This window comes from Tamandua tetradactyla, chromosome 8 (genome assembly GCF_023851605.1).
Source record: "Tamandua tetradactyla isolate mTamTet1 chromosome 8, mTamTet1.pri, whole genome shotgun sequence".
Lineage (NCBI taxonomy): Eukaryota > Metazoa > Chordata > Mammalia > Pilosa > Myrmecophagidae > Tamandua > Tamandua tetradactyla.
The window spans coordinates 119,979,409-119,996,964 of record NC_135334.1 but is presented as its reverse complement, the minus strand read 5'-3'; the positions used below and the strand labels follow the sequence as shown (position 1 = coordinate 119,996,964).

Sequence of the window (17,556 nt, the reverse complement as noted above, 5' to 3'; positions counted from 1 at the left end):
ATTTAAGAAATTCATTTGAGAAACATTTATTAAGCATAAATTATAAGGGGTTGGGAACTGTGTAAGACACTAGAGATACAGAGAGCAGTCATAAGAGGGCCTGCGCTTGAGCTCACAGTCTAGTGAGGAAGGTAAACATAGACAGAAATCATTAGAATACAACAGGACACGTGCTAGAGTGAAAATATAAAACAACTGCACAGAGAAAGCAACTAATTCTGCCTGAAGGCACCAAGAAAGACAGGGCACCTGAGTTTGAACTTTAAGAACAAGTGATATTTCAGCACCCAGGCAGAGGGAACAGCATGTGCCAAGGCACGGAGGTAAAATAAGAGCGTGGTTGGTTTAAAGAATGGCGCTGAAGGGCAGATAGAGGCCAGGTGGTAAAGGGTCTTGGATGCCACACTAGGAAGTTTGGACTTTATCCTGTAGGTAGTGGGAAGCCTTCGAACCCACATTTCTCCATTTTGTTCACAAGGATATCATAAGAGGCTCTGTTAAATGCCTTGCTGAAATCCAGTTACATTATGTCTATGGCACTTCCCTGGTCTTCTAGTCTAGTAGCCCTAACCAAAAAAGGAAATGAAATTAGTTAAGCATTACTAGTTCTATTAATTCTCAGTAAATCTACAATGATTCTTCACGATTTCTACTGCCCACCCCCCACAAAGGCTTACAAACTATGTGTTTAATAATTTGTTATAGAACATTGTCAGGATTTATTATGAGGCTTATCAGTTGGTAGCTGATAGAATCCATATCTATTTCAAAATTGGGATACTGAACCTCTCTAGTATTCTAGCACCTCTTCCATGCTTTATAAGTTTTCAGTTTAATGACGGTCCATGAGCTAATTTGCAAGTATCTTCATTGCCCTACCTGGACCCATGAATTTGAACACATTTAAAGCTGCTTAAGTGCTCTCATATTATCTCAACCATACTGAGCTTTAATTTTCACTTGTTAAGAGATTTTTATTTTTCTGTTTATGAAAGGAATATAGGCTCACTATAAAATATTTAGAAAATGGAAAAGCACATACAGGAAAATAAAAGATCAACTATAACACTATCAGCACCCTCAGCAGAAATGATCACCTTTTTCTTTTTTATTGTGAAATATAACTTACATACAAAAAACCAGTAAATTTCAAAGTACATTTTTCAAAGCAGTTATAGAACAGATTTCAAAGTTTGATAAGAGTTACATGCCACAATTTCAGGCTTTTCTTTCTAGCTGCTCCAAGCACTGTAGACTAAAAAGAAATATCAATATAATGATTCAGTAGTCATACTCACTTGTTAAATCCTAAATTCTCAGTTATAAATCTTTCTCCTTTGATCCTTCCTGCATCAATAGAGGTTATACCCATTCTAACTTTTTTCATGTTGAAAAGGGGTGTTGACAATATGGGATAGGGAGATGGAACTAGATGATGTTCTTGGAAATACTGGCACCTTTAGGTTTCAGGACTTATCTGGCCAAGGAACTTTCTGAAGGTTTTAGGTTTCTGAAAAGTAAGCTTAGTGCATTCAGCTTTTGTATCTCAGATGGAGCCCTAGGTGTTCTTTGGGGTTAATAGGAATTACTTTGGTTGGGTTTAGCAAACGTACCAATTATCATTATCTAGCTGAAGCCTGCATTAAGAATGGCCTCCAGAATAGCTTCTCAATGCTATTTGAATTCTCTTAGCCACGGATACTTTATTTTGTTACATTTATTTTCCCCTTTTGGTCAGGAAGGCATTGTCAATCCCAGGGTCCCAGGGTCAGGCTCATCCCTAGGAGTTATATCTCATGTTGCCATCAGGTCTCACGTAGGGGGAGGTAATGATTTTACTTGCAGAGTTGGGCTTAGAGAGAGGGGCCACATCTGAGCAATAGAAGAGGTTCTCTGGAAGTAACTCTTAGGCATAATTATAGTTAGGCTTAGATGCTCTGCTATAGTAATAAGTTTCAGAAAAAGCAAGTCTCAAGATCAGAAGCTTGACCTATTAATTTCGGAGTCCCTAGTGACTGAGAGAGTACCAGAGCTTTCTTAGCTGAGAAAGCCTAACAGCTCCACATTTTTTTCTTCAGAGAAATGACTACCTTTTGACGTATTTCTTTCAGACTTCTTTTTATGTGCTTGTTTATTACAACATATTACATCAAATCTAAGATGCTATCAACTGTAAGGGGCACATTTACATGATTTAAGAAAGAAGACTGCCAATTATTAATTTAAGATAAAATCAATTATAGGACATAGTCCCATATAAGAGAGAGATTGAAATGTGAAAAAATGTATAGCTGAAATACAGCATATTTATTATTTTATAAAATTGGAAGTTTCTATATATGATATTTTATAAACTACTTTTACATAATATATATATTTAATATATCAACAAACATTTTGGCTACAAAATTCACAATAAGAACATGCTGTGGTTTATTTAGCAACTCCCAACATTTAGTTTTTTTCCAAATTTTTACTGTGATAAATAATTCTGGGATGCACATCTGTGTACATACATCTCTGACACTTCTAATCTGATTTACATGGGGTAAATTACTAATTGTTGGCATATTTTAAAATTTTCAGATACATCTAGTCAAACAAAATAATTTTTATTAACTTTCACTGTGTATTACTCATTTATAGACACTCTAATCAGCAGAAATGGCACCTCATTGTTCATGTAATGTTTTATGATTGCTAGTGAGGTAGAACATTTTCTCATGTGTGTATTTGGTAGAATTGCCTGTGTACTTCTTACATTTTTTACTGAAATGCTGTTTTCATATTTATTTATAGTACCCCTTAAAGGATGGTTATTGATATCCTTTGTTTATCATAAATTCTGCAAATACTTTCTCTTGGTCCTTTATCATGTTTTCTAGTGCCAGAATTTTTTTTTTTTTTTGTGCATGTATCATATATCAAATTTATATACATCTCTCTCTTTCATCCTTTCTCTCTCTTTTGCCTTAGAAAGTCTTTCTCCACCTTAAAAATATATAAAAACTCTTCTAATTTTTCTGTTATTATTTTATTACATTTACTATTTAATCCATTGAAATTTTCATTTCCATAGTGTTGTTATACAGTTTGAACATCTTTTTCCTTGATACAAAAGACAGGCCTACTAGAGGAATTAGGTCTTTCATCTGTAACCTATTAACACATGCTAACTACTCTAAACAGTAGAGATGTTTACTTTTCACTTCCAACATGACAAAATGTCTGACCTTTTTGGTGTCCTTAAATATTTTTCACAAATCATAGTTCATTCAAGTATATAGTCAAGCTGTCCCCATTCTTAACATCTGATTATGTGCCCTTCAGGTTTGGTATGTACTCATACCATATAAAACAGGACACAATAATGAAGTTAACTTTAATTTTTGAAGTCTAAGGCAGTGAAGATAACTTTTTTTTAAATGGAGATACATATATTTTTAAAGGAATTGTATCACTATGTTTTAATTTCTGGAAAAGAAAGTTAAGTAGACTCATGGCAAAGGACCTTAACCTGGAATCCAGAGATGGGCTTGAGGGCAACTATGAACTGAAAATACATACCAAATTTTGACACATAAGCATTTTGTTTTCTGGGAGATGTTCCAAAGCATTTATTCGATGCTTAAAGAGATAGCTGACATACAAAAATGTTGCTAATAACAGCTAAAGTTTATTGAGCGTTATATATCTAGTGCATTTTCAGTACTTTTTATGTATAAACTCATATAATACTCACAATCACCCTATGCAGTAAGTACTATTATTACGCCCATAGATAAGGAAAATGAGGCACAGGGAGGTAAAAGGCTGAAATGGTGTTTGAACCTAGGCAATCTGCTTCAAACTCACACTTTCATAAGCTACATTGGACAGTCAGGTTAAGAGCCAATAAAATATTTAAGCTCATGATAAGAATAAAAGCCAAAAAAGACAATGGTAAACTACTTTTGTGTTCATTTAGCCCTTTTACCTTCTCATTTGAACTATCTCAAGTCACAAACACTTCTTTGTGAGAAATGAAAGAAGAAACTGGCATATTAAACTTTCAAATTCACCTTGTGGTCCAGGAGATGCCACCTTTGGGCCAGTGATCTCAAGGTTTGCTTGGTAACGATGTGCATTTTCTGCTTTATTCGATTCTACCTTTTTCCCAGGAGTTTTCTTATGATCTCCTTTGGGCTTCTTTACACGTTTGACTTGGAATGTGATCTGAGAAAGGGAAACAGGTTAGGAACAAATGAGGCCAGCTATCAAGTCTTTCTCTGACTGGGGATATTGGCGGCTTCAAGAATAAAGTAATCCTATGCTAGGGTTAAGTTCTTTTCTTCAATTTAATTCTTAAAGGTCTAAATGGAAAATGTTCAATGAAATGAACAAAATAATCTGGCTTAGAAGAGTGTATAGAAGAAACTGAAAATTACATGTCTGAACTGGGTATTCCAAGTGTGCAGGCCTTGAGTGTGACTTCACACCTACCCCATTTTCTCCTGCCTCCCAGCAATTCCTAAGTAATATGAAAGGCCATAGTGCGATTCCAATGGGAACGCTCTTACAGGAACGTGGAGTAAAGTAGTGCCACATTCTCCATTGAAACATCACACTTTGTAAACTAGGAATCTCTTAAAGATCTGTTCAACCGTTTGGTTAGGATTGAGTTAGCAACTCTTACCCATTCTGTTGCTTCATCATCTTCACTTCTACAGTCTCCATAGCAAGAACTTCTGGCCACTCCATCTTGGGGGCCTTTCTTCAGTACCCGTATTCCTTGCAAGTCTAGACGTCTCCCTTTCATCTCTAATGCTCCCCCAAAGCCTTCCAGAGGCCATGCCTGTTGAAATTCATCCACCAAAGCCAGTATCTCTTCTGACATCTTTGTTTCATCTGAACTCTCCATTTCATCAGAACCATTGCTTTCCTCAACCACTGTACCTGAAATTCAAGGGTAAGCATGTTTTTAAAAGTTGCATAGCACACATTCAAGGACTTGAGTGACTCCAACCTTGCTTTCTGAGAAAAGTTTTTGCGCTTAGAGGCACTTCTACAGCCCACCTTCATAAAAATACCATTCAGTATATTCAAAATTTATAATAAAATATTTCTGTCATCTAGCTTTTGCCAAAAGCCTGGCTGAGAACAACAGCAACAGTTAGTGGCAGGCCTTCACAGGTTATGTCAGTGCTGGGTATGAGGACATCTACGTTATGCATTCTTTTTGGAAGATGATCTACTTGCTTTAGATACTAGGTTTATAGGTGGCAAAGATGAAGCTTATTATGGTGAGTTATTTATTTAGTACTTGTGATTCTTCAAGCTTTATTCAAATATCATATGAAATATCATAGCTGCATTTCCAGACCACATAACCTGCTTAATTGCTTAAATGAACAATGATTTGTTTAAAAGAAGACTATTCCAATTACACATGAAGGCTCCCATTTTCACTAATGACTGAAATAAGAAGTAATAACTAGTACAATTTTTTCTAAAATGGTTACCAAGATATTACTTGTTATATTGGTCAAGTCTTTTATGTAAAGACTACCATGGACACCTCTCAGTGAAATGGACTGGTAAAAACTCTCTCTCCAAATACGTCAATATGCTTTATTTATCAAACAACGAAGGCTACCACAAAGCTCCAAGTTTCACTCTATGCTTAGAACTAGGCAGCTCAAAATAAAATTAGCCTCAGTTTCTTAGTAGAATGCTTTCCTTTCTACTTAACTTTCGTTGTTTATTTTAAATCAGTTACTGAATCTTATATATGTGTTCTATGGAAGTCACCTCCAATCTTTTTTGGAAATAGATGGGGTACAAAAAAATAACAAAATGTTATTTTATTATAGACAGTGCAAGAGCTCTGTATCACTTGCTTACAAAATGCTAGTCTATTATCCCAGTGCAACAATCTTCAGCTGTAATTCTGGCTTATCCAGTGATTTAGAAGATGGCATTAATAAGGTCAGGGTCAGGATTCTCCTATCTGTATTGACCAGATGTATGGCCATAGTGAAATGTCTTAGAAATGTCTGAGGAGGCTTGGGGTGGAGAAAAGTGATTGGCTGTCATGTTTCAGCCATGTGCCTGATAACAACGCTCTGAGCCCTGCTCAAGGTAAGTGAGCAGCACCACTCTCGCTGCCGGGGCATCTCCATCTCCCATCCTATTTTCTGTTTCAGAAAGTGGGAAGGTCTGTTGCCAGGCTGGGAGAACTACTAGAAAATTTTAAGTGTTTTTCTTTCCAGAATAAGATAGAGGGTTCTTCAATTTGTTAAGAAGTGACTGCAAAAGGTACATCTTTTCAAGAAATTTCCTTTTAGATTTTCCTGAATCAGTGTTCTAGTTTCTATTGCTTTTTAAATTATTAAGTTATCAAACCACCATAAAGTAAACTAAGGGTTTGCAAAAGCTTTTTCTTTAGGATTTTCAGACAAAAGTAGGTGGTTGGCTATTGCCTAAAGTATGTGGGTAGTAGTATAAATATAGGGTTACAAAGAGTTCTAATTCTTAGTTTTTATCTAGCTTGCTGCCAGTGTACTACTGGCATACAATAGTCACAAACAGTTGTAGAATGAACTTTTGGAACGCAAGAGTAATTTGGTTTGTGAGGTTTTTATGGATCTCCTGCGCCTGCCTTTGCCCTCACCTGCCAGTGATAAAGACTTTTTAAACACCAAGGTTTACCTTGTCATTTGTTACTGGATTACTGACCCAGCTGGAGAGTAAGCAGAAGAAAGGCAGGCGTCATGTCTTCAGCATAGCTTCTGGCAGAGAGTAACTGCTCCTTAATTTGATTAAAAAATTTCTAAGTAGCTAACCCAGGAAAGCTGCTGAACAGGGCTGTTACTAGGGCTCCAAAGAGCAACTTAATTAGAAGAATTGCCTAGCATCTGAGTTAGCAACAGAATTTATCATCTTATTTTAGCTTCCTCTCCTTCCCTCTCCTGTGGCTACCAAGGGATTCCTTGCACCAGGTCCTGGGACAGGGAAGGGTTTTTGATAGATTTGGTCCCAGCCAAGAATATGGGCTTAAAGAAAAGTGGCTCTTTTTGCCCAAGGGAAACTGTAGGTAACTACTTCCCTAGTGTATTGTTTGAACTGTATATGAATGCTATGATTACAGGGCTTACTTCCTTTCAGTTACTACTAGTATTTGAAAAGCATTCATGTTGTTTAGCTGCAAAAAGGTTAATGCTTCCCCTTAACAGATAGTGATACACATCATAATTAAAGAGTTCCTAGAGATAAAAGGACTTTCACTGATGTACCACCTACAAGTATACTTCCTGCTGTACTTGTAGGCGGTACAGTTGGAGAGGGAGTCGGGGACTGAACTGCCTCATATTCTACCCTAAGACATTTGGACTTTTACTATGGGTAATACACAGAGTCACTGAAAATTTTAAATGTAGGCAACTAACCTGATTAGATCTACATTTCAAGAAATAAGGTTTTTAAAGGGTACACAAGAAATTGATAATTTGCTTCTGCTCTTGGAATTTTGTACAATTATATGTATTTCCTCTCTCTTTTTCCTATCCTACACACATACACACACACCACCGAATGGAATAAAAGATTAGATACAGGGAATTCAATTAATGAGCCTACTGCAATGGTCCAGGTAGAGATGTATAAAGTCTCAATTCAGGAGTGGCAGAGGGAAGAGAAGAAGAGATGATAGATTCAATAGGCCTCAGGGGCTGCATGAATATAGGGGTGCCTAGATAAATTATGGTGCCATTAACAGAGATGAGGAATACAAGAATTAGAAACAGTTCAGAATCAGGGCATAAGTGAGGACAAACTAAATTCTGGATGTTAAATTTGAAGTGCTTGTGGCATATCCAGATAAAGAGTCTATTAGACAAGTGGAAATAAAATCCGGAGTTGTAGAAAATATTTGGTTGTAGAAAATATCTTGGTTGAAAATATAGATTTGGAGTCATTGGTGTAGTCAAAGGAAGGTGGATCACCAAGAGATGACACAAAGAGGGATAAGAAAAGAAGACCAAGGTTAGACCCTGGGGAAACCAACAAATGAGGGACAGAACAAAGACTAAATCAAGGAAATTGAAAAAAATGGTCTGCAGACAGGAAGAGAGCCAAGAGCAAGTGATAACACAAGAGACCAAAAGGAGGAAGAGAGAGTTTCAAGAAGTAGGTAGTTTGCCCCTAGTTACAAATGCAGAAAAGTGGTTAAGTAGGATGAGTAGTAAAAAGAAGTCATTATTTTGGCAATTATGAATTGACTGATGTTAACAAGAACTACTCAGTATAGTACAGCTTAACATATGGCCACAAAATATAATTTATTCCAAATCTCCAAATTTTACCGGGTTAATGTAAATAAAACTTATCTTCCTTTTTTCAATGACTTAATAGACAAATGACATTAAGAAGTAAGACTAGTACATGAATGAATCACATTTGTTCCAGGAAAATAAGACACTGAGGCAGAGAAAAAAAGAAAAAAGTGTGAAGAGCACTTTTATACTACGCCTTGTTTTCTGCCTCACCATCTGAGGATCACCTGCATGATTCTACCATATACAGTGATTGTTAAAAGGAGGAAACAAACTCTTGAAAGTAAAGAAAAGCCTAAACTTAAAGTTTGAGAATTGATTTTTTCCCAGAAACCCAGCTCAGGCCAATCAACTTACTTTCAAGTCTAAGGGCATCTGAGTCCCTCCCTGAATTCTCAACAGAGAGAACAGGGTCCTCCTCGGCTTCTCTCTCAGGGGGCTCTTCTTCAACAGCATCCAGGGATTGTGGATTCTCAAAATATTTCTGTTTGTCATGGCTGTTGTCCAGGGTTTTCTCATGACAATGACCTCAATGACAAGAGACACAGATATAGTACATTAGAAACATCTCTCCTGCAAAGTCCCGTAGTTCAAGGTCCCGAAATATCAAGAAGAACAGAAAAGATGACAGTCAGTTTCTCTCTTACAGAACACACAAAAATCAGTGAACCAGAGAAACCAAAGCCTGATCGTCATTGATTGTTATAACTTTTCCACAGAAGTTCAAGTCTCACTTGCTAGGCTAATGTAAGAAACAAGCATTTGAGAAAAAAAAAACTATGAGAACAAAGATCAAGTAGCAAAACCTTGTTCCATTCATAATGAGTAGCTGTGAAACATTTCCTTGAAAGTTAAAATACTTTCAAAAAGAAATTTTCCTTCTATTTGCCTTTCAAAGGTAGAAATGACAGATGAGTGCTAAAGAACTCTGAGACAGATGAATAATAGTAGAGAAATATACAATTCTTGCATCACACCTGAAAATGAAAGATATACCAAAAAGTAAGGGTTATAAAAAATTAAAAACAAAGAATTAAAGGTGGGACAGTGGCAGAGAGGAGTCCATATTTAAAGCTGAAATATCACACAGATGCTTTTTCTTCTTTTGGAAAACAAATTCTGATTATGTGGATAAAGACTGACATAAGCACAAAATGCCAAATCTTGAATGTAGCACTCCTTCATACCTTCAGATATGAATAGTAAGACTGACCTCTACCACAATTTATAAGTGAGCTGTAGGTTTCTGACCTTCTTTGGGATTGTGTGTTAATATGGTCAGAGTTCCACCTGGTAGTTATTCTCTGGGTAGGGAAATATAGTACTAGATTGTGCTGTCTGACGTGGAAGAGATCTGGATATGACATCTGTCATTCCTTTGACTGCCAATGATTAATTCCAGCTGACCTGGCTGGCTGAACAGGTGTTCTCTTCCTCACTCATGTTCCATGTGCATTGTCGCTGAAGATGTAAGCCCAGGGGAAGGCTGACACTTCCTACTAGAGGACAATTCTTTGGTTAAAAGAATATAAGAAACTGCCCTCCCTTACCAGAATCTTCCAACATGCTCTAAAAATTTATTTTTTAGAGACTGCTGTCTCGAAGAGATGTACATATATCATCAAGCTCTCTCTGTAGCAATGGCAGTATAAGAAATCTCTTTCTGGATTTGATGACTCCCCTTTAGATTCACTCAGACTCTTCCATAATTTAAGAAATCACTTTTCAGTCCATCTTCTTTATTAGGCCAAGACAATATAATAGACACAAAACCTTTTCTAAATTTATTGAGTTTAGAGTTAGAGGACCAATCCCGTGCATAAAGAGTCACTTTACATTTTTTACTTCTACACTCTCGCACATCTGAGTCTACTAGGTTCAACAAAACTAAGTCAGAAACTGAGGATTTCTGCTGGAAGAGCTCTAGCTCTCAAGAAATTTATAAGCAACTTGGGAGACAAGTAAATACAAGATGAACAATTAGGAGGTAGTCTACTATGTCAAATAAATGAGAGTAAGCCTTAAGTATTGTAGGACTTGAGTTTTGAAGAACAGGTAGGACTTACAAAAGGGGAAACTACAAGGAAGGGAACCAGTATTTGTTGAGTGCTTTATGTCTTCCATCTAAACCTTAGAACTTTGTGAAGTATTATCAATCTTCATTTCACAGATGAGGAAACTGGTCTTCAGTGAAAGTAAGTAATTTGCCTATGGTCACATAGTAAGTTGTAGATCTGGAATTTGAATTGAGGTCCACCTTATCATAAATCTTTGCTTCCCATTAGTCAGTGCCGAAAGTGGAGACGGCCGCATTGCAGGCCGTGGGGAGTGATGTGTCCAGCAAAGGAGCAGGAACAGGAATGCTCATTTGTGTTTGGTGGACAATGAGAAGGAAGGGATGTGTGTGAGTGTATGTGTGCCCATTTCCTGAGAAGGAAGGGATGTGTGTGAGTGTACGCGTGCCCATTTCCTGAGAAGGAAGGGATGTGTGTGAGTGTACGCGTGCCCATTTCCTGAGAAGGAAGGGATGTGTGTGAGTGTACGCGTGCCCATTTCCTGAGAAGGAAGGGATGTGTGTGAGTGTACGCGTGCCCATTTCCTGAAAAGGAAGGGATGTGTGTGAGTGTACGCGTGCCCATTTCCTGAGAAGGAAGGGATGTGTGTGAGTGTACGCGTGCCCATTTCCTGAGAAGGAAGGATGTGTGTGAGTGTACGCGTGCCCATTTCCTGAGAAGGAAGGGATGTGTGTGAGTGTACGCGTGCCCATTTCCTGAAAAGGAAGGGATGTGTGTGAGTGTACGCGTGCCCATTTCCTGAGAAGGAAGGATGTATGTGAGTGTACGCGTGCCCATTTCCTGAGAAGGAAGGGTGTGTGTGAGTGTACGCGTGCCCATTTCCTGAGAAGGAAGGGATGTGTGTGAGTGTACGCGTGCCCATTTCCTGAAAAGGAAGGGATGTGTGTGAGTGCACGCGTGCCCATTTCCTGAGAAGGAAGGATGTGTGTGAGTGTACGCGTGCCCATTTCCTGAGAAGGAAGGGATGTGTGTGAGTGTACGCGTGCCCATTTCCTGAGAAGGAAGGGATGTGTGCGAGTGTACGCGTGCCCATTTCCTGAGAAGGAAGGGATGTGTGTGAGTGTACGTGTGCCCATGGAAGAGGAATGGGAAGGAAGCCATAAACAATGGTGCCTATTTTCTTTCTTTCCGATTCTTCTGTGCGAGTTCAAAGGTTGCCCATTTGCCTTCACGTCTGTCTTCACCATCAGGTACGTCCAGTTAAGTGATAGAGAACTAAGCCTAAAAGCATTACAATAAAACAGAGCAACGACAACAAACACTTTACATACCCAATTGACTATAATTTACTAGGAAGAACATCATGCTTCTCAGAGGCAATTCTTAATTGGGATATAAAAAAGCATAACTATTAAAAGGAGACAGGAAATAATTATGATAATGAGCTAATTTTAAAATATATTTTATTATTAGTGAATATTCTCTGCATTGACTTTGGTGAATTCATCCCTAAAGCATTTTCACTTTGACACAGGTTAAGTAAAACTTAACACCAAAAAGTGAAGGGCAAACTTTTAACACTGGAAAACCAGTGAAAGTCTAGCTGTGTTTTCTGCAGTTACTTCCTTCCTTCTCCAACCTAACCTTTGCATCTTTTTCTCTCACCCTTTTTCCACTATAAAAACGTAATTGGTTTCATCTTTTTAAATCTATGCAATAGGAAAAGTGCCTTATAATTTATAAGATATGTTTGTAAGATCCTGAACTAAAATTAGTCCTCTTGCATATGACAACAAACTCAGACATCTTCAAGAACGCCTTGCAGAATGTAAGAACGTCTTGTCCTTCATCTGTGGAAATTGGGGCCAACATCTGTGAGGGGGAGGCAGAAGAGGGGACAGGGAGGAGAACTGGAGAAGTGAAAGGAAAGATGAGAGGTTTTGTTTGGATATTTCTTGGAAAACCAGGAATATCAACATCAAAATGATTAAAAAAAATACATCCTTTATGATTAGAACTGCTAATATTAAACTTTGTCTAAACAGACTGGTTGAGAGTACTGGCATGCTTAACATAAACAGCAGGCAAATAAACAGAAAGTCGAACTGCCTAATTCTTTAATTACTCCTTTCAGTTGTCTGAGGGAGAACCGAAGCAAACAACCAGTTTCTATCGTTTGGGCTCTAATAGTGTATGTCTGCTTCAGTTCAATGGGGAGCTAAAAAAACACATGGACAAATGTTACCTAAGGAAATGTTGGGGAAAGAAAAATTGTAAGACACCTGAAAAAGTAACAAGTTATCTTCCATACATATGCATTTTTAAATATTTTTAAATATTTAAAAATAATTTTTTACCTTCTGAATCTTCCAGGTTGGGAAGCAATTCCTGATTGGGCACCTGGGGACCCTTTAGGAATAATTATGATAAAGAAATGCCACATTCTTTTTACTGATATAAAAAATGAGGGGATTCTATGGCTCTGTCCAACCTTGAGAGATAGGATTATTCTGAGTAGGAAATACATGATTTAAATAAAATGCTTTAGATAATAAAATGCTGGATGAAAATGGGAACATTTTTCTGGGTTTATACTCTGTACTTGCTTGCAAAGCATTTAGCATCTAATTCAAACCCTGAGTTTGGTTTTTCTTGGAAGTAAGAGACCATAGGGCAATACCAACTAAACATAAAACTCCAGGGTAAATATTTCTGATTCTGAAACTGCTCTGAGATTTTAGGTACATCTACATACTTTTCTGTGCTTAGAGTATCTCTAAATGCATAAATGGAATTATTAACATTAACCTATGCTACAAGGGTAATCTGGAAAACAACTAAATATTTAATATATTTTGTCAAAATATAAGTCTCCTGAGGGATACAGGCCCAATTTATCCTCTGGATTAATTGTTTTTCACTTTTGCAGAGTAAACTAATTTCTTAGGATCCCCTACCCATACCACAGTTAGGAAAATCTATCAAACCATATTAATTCTGTTTACAAAGGTCCTGGACGAGCATTTTCCACTTTATAACTAGAGTTGGATGACCATTTTCATGTTAAAAATAATTTTTTACCTTCGGAATCTTCCAAGTTGGGAAGCAATTCCTGATTGGGCACCTGGGGACCCTTTAGGAATAATTATGATAAATAAATCCACAAATGAATGAAAGCATAGAACTTTGTAAGAGTCAAGCAACTCATCAATGACGGGATCACAGAGTTCTTTCAGCACTAGAGCTAAAAGAGTGATTAAGAACAGACTCTACAGCTACACTGCGTGAGTTCAAATCCTGTTTCTACTACTTTCTAGCTGTGTTAATCACGGCAAGCTATTTTTAATCTCTTTGCATTTCAGTTTTCTCATCTGCAAAACAAGATTAACCATAGTATCCACTCAGTGGTTGCTGAGAATTAAATGTAAAGAACCAGACCATTGCCCAGCACATAGTAAACTACTATTATTGTTGCTGTCTCCCTGAAAAATTGCAAAGGAGTAAGAAGCCATCCAAGCATAATCTCTTTTAACAAGTCTTTTTAACTATAGCCTGCTCAGAATCACCAGTATGTCTTTTAGAAGTTATCAGGTTACTTACCTAATTTCTGCCTTCAGTGCGTGTGTGTTGTGTGTGCGTGTGCGTAAGGGACGCTGGAGTCAGCATAGAGTTCTTTTCTACCAGTTTTTCAGAAGATGACAGCGATTAACTCAGAGTAAACTGCTCAGTATACTGAACCCTAAGATATTTAGTAGATTTAGGTATTAGCCTTGCAGTGTGCTCTGTGCTCTCTAAAGGACAGGTTTTTTTTTGGTAGGAAGTGTGAATTCACAGCCTTACAATATGGAAATAGACTACAGATACTATGTTTGGTAAAATCAACCCTTATTTCTTTGCTGCTCAACAACTCCCTCTAGGTTGTTATTCTTGCTCCTGTCCTCCAACTCTCTCTCCCGCCAACATATTTCTTTTTCATGCCACAAATAAATATAACACCCCTATGCACTATGTACTATATAAGTAATTTCTAAGACATAAGTAATAATTAAACTGAATTGTAACAGGAGCTAAAATTTGAATTTGATATTGCTGAAAGCAAAGTAACAGATGTTAGAAAAGCAGTCTTTGTGGAATATTCTAAAGATGCTACTATTCTTCTTGTTTTCAAAGTGTATATTATACTCTAAAGTCTTCCTTCTTCTGCCTTTTAGAAGGGTTACCTGATAGGAAGAATTCTGGTAAATCCCATTAAAATAAGGCACCTGGGTGGAAAATACTGATAGAACTACTTAGACATAAGGAGCTTTTTTACGGTATTTGTCTTTCTCCTTACCTTTCTAGAAACTACACTCAAATTTGGCAGCCAAATAAAATTTTTAAAAATAATTAGGTAACTTAGAAACACATTGTAAATGCTCCATTTTATTATAATTTAAGCTATTTCAATATTATTTCATAACAATTATTTCTCTAGTAAAATAATCTGCTTTTAGAAAATACAGTAAAATAAATCATGAAGTGAACAAAAGTATATCTTTCAGTTGCTCACCACTGCTGTGCAAAGTTACATTAAAATATTACCAAGACAGGAGAGAGGTCCAAGATGGCGGTTTAGCGAGGTGTGGGATTTACTTCATCCTCCAGAATAGCTGGTAAATAGCCAGGAATGGCACAGAACAACTGCTGGGGCCACGAACTGACTGGACACACAGCGTACCCAGTCTGGACAGGCTGGACAGGCTGCAAGCCCACCCAGAACCATGAGGCCCCCAAGCCATGGCGGCCGGCACGCCTTCCCACAGGCTGGTTCCCAGAGGGGAAAGGAAAAGGACTTTACCAGCAGTAGGGGCTGAGTGCCACCAATTAATTAACAAATTCTGACTACTAAAAATAGGCCCCAGCTCAGCTAAACCATGAATAAAAGCTAAAGTTACTAGATTTTGCCCGGCACAGAAGGGGGCAAGGCTGACGGGGAAAAAAACAGAAAAACAGAGGTTTTTTGGATCAGACAGCACAAAATACTTGAAATGCTTAAGCTCTTGACAGGCAAACCTAAGGAACGGGGGTCCTGCTCCGAAAGGATTTTTTTTTTCTTTTCACAACTGCAAGGCTTCCCAGGCTCCAACTGCCCCAGGCCAGGGTGGAATTAAGCTTGTCTGAGAGGTAAAGAGGCTGGTCAGGTGAAAGGTAGTAATTCCTTGGAGCCTGTGCCTTCCCTGGGAGAGGGGCGGGGCCTAGCTCAGGTGGATTTCCTCCCTCTAGGACTTCAGACCCAGGGTCTGGAAAACTGAAGTGATTAAAGCCAGCCTACAACCTCTCCTCTGCTTCAACCATGCCCCAGCAGGGAGAGTCTGCTGAAGTTAAAGGTAAAACATCATTTTATGCTGGTGGGATACCGGGCAGGATAGGAAAAACACAGAGTCCAAAGGCATCATAGGAAAGTCTGTCAACCTGCTGGGTCACACCCTCAGGGAAAACTGATATAGGTGACACTTTCCTCCTGAGAGGAGGCCAGTATAGTCTGGGAAAATCTGACTGGGGTCTATATTACCTAAGTAGGCCCTCCTAAGGGGGAAAAAGGCACCATACAGACAGGGCAAGAAACAAGAAAACAAGAACTGAAAAATTCTGATCTCTTAATCAAAACTTAAGCTAGAAGTCTAGAATAAGCTAAACGATGCCAAAGAACAGATAGATAAAAAAGTCATCCAGCAAGAAAACCCTAGGTAAAAAAGTGAAAACAATCTCCAGAATAAACTAATTAAGGAAATTAAATACCTAGACGCCAGCAAAAAAATACAATCATACTAGGAAAATTGAATAAATGGCCCAGTCAAAGGAGCAAACCAACAATTCAAATGAGATACAGGAGTCAAAACAATTAATTCAAGATGTTCCAACAGACATGGAAAATCTCATGTTTTGATGAAAATCTCATCAAAAATCAAATCAATAAGTTGAGGGAGGATATAAAGAAGGCAAAGAATGAACAAAAAGAAGAAATTGTAAGTCTGAAAAAACAAATCACAGAACTTATGGGAATAAAAAGCACAGTAGAAAAGATGAAAAAAAAAACAATGGAAACCTACAATGTTAGAAATCAAAAGGCAGAAGAAAGGATTAGTGAACTGGGGAACGAGACATCTGAATTTGACAGAAAAAAGAAAATAAAGGGAAAAGAATGAAAAAATATGAGCATGGACTCAGGGAATTGAATGACAACATGAAGCACACGAATATATGTGTTGTGGGTGTCCCAGAAGGAGAAGAGGAGGGAAAAGGAGGAGAAAATCATCACTGAAAATTTCCCAACTCTTATGAAAGAATTAAAATTACAGATCCAAGAAGTGCAGTGTACCCCAAAAAGAATAGATCCAATAGACGTACTCCAAGACACTTACTAATCAGAATGTCAGATATCAAAGAGAAAGACAGAATTTTGAAAACAGCACGAGAAAAGAAATCCATCACATACAAGGGAAGCCCAATAAGCCCAATAGATTCTCAGCAGAAACCATGGAGGCGAGAAGACAGTGGTATGATATATTTAAGATACTAAAAGAGAAAAACTGCTAACCAAGAATTCTATATCCTTCAAAAGTGAGGGGGAAATTAAAACATTTTCAGACAAAAAAATCACTAAGAGAATTTGTGACCAAGAGACCTGTTCTGCAAGAAATACTAAAGGGAGCACTAAAGACAGATAGGAAAAAACAGCAGACAGAGGTATGGAGAAGAGCGTAGAAATGAAGACTATCAGTAAAGCTAAAAAGAAGAAAAATTAGATATGACATATAAAATCCAAAAGACAAAATGGTAGAAGAAAGTAATGCCCTTACAGTAACAGCACTAAGTGTTAATGGATTAAACTCCTCAATCAAAGGACATAGAGTGGCAGAATGGATTAAAAACAGGACCCACTATATGCTGTCTATAGGAGATGCATTTTAGACCCAAGGATAAACATAGGTTGTAAGTGAAAGGTTGGGTAAAGATATTACATGCAAACAACAATCAGAAAAGAGTAGGAGTATCTATATTAATATCCAACAAATTAGACTTCAAATGTAAAACAATTAAAAGACACAAAGAAGGACATTATGTATTAATAAAAGGAACAATTCAACAAAAAGACATAACAATCATAAATATTTATGCACTGAGCCAGAGTGCTCCAAAATATGTGAGGCAACACTGAAAACACTGAAAAGAGAAATAGACACATCTAC

General features: G+C 37.5%; 1 protein-coding gene across 5 annotated transcripts in view; it reads right to left on the bottom strand.

Annotated features, from left to right (window-relative positions):
• TTC17 (tetratricopeptide repeat domain 17) overlaps window positions 1-17,556 on the bottom strand; it is a 156,284-nt gene that overhangs the window by 41,068 nt on the left and 97,660 nt on the right. For 4 of the 5 annotated variants that reach the window (XM_077114447.1, XM_077114448.1, XM_077114449.1 and 1 more), the window contains exons 17-19: window positions 8,670-8,840; window positions 4,676-4,935; window positions 4,062-4,215 (exon numbers count right to left, since the gene is read on the bottom strand). In XM_077114447.1, the coding sequence (XP_076970562.1) occupies window positions 4,062-4,215; window positions 4,676-4,935; window positions 8,670-8,840 (585 nt within the window). The remainder of the gene's footprint in view (window positions 1-4,061; window positions 4,216-4,675; window positions 4,936-8,669; window positions 8,841-17,556) is intronic. The other variant, XM_077114451.1, reaches the window with a different exon arrangement.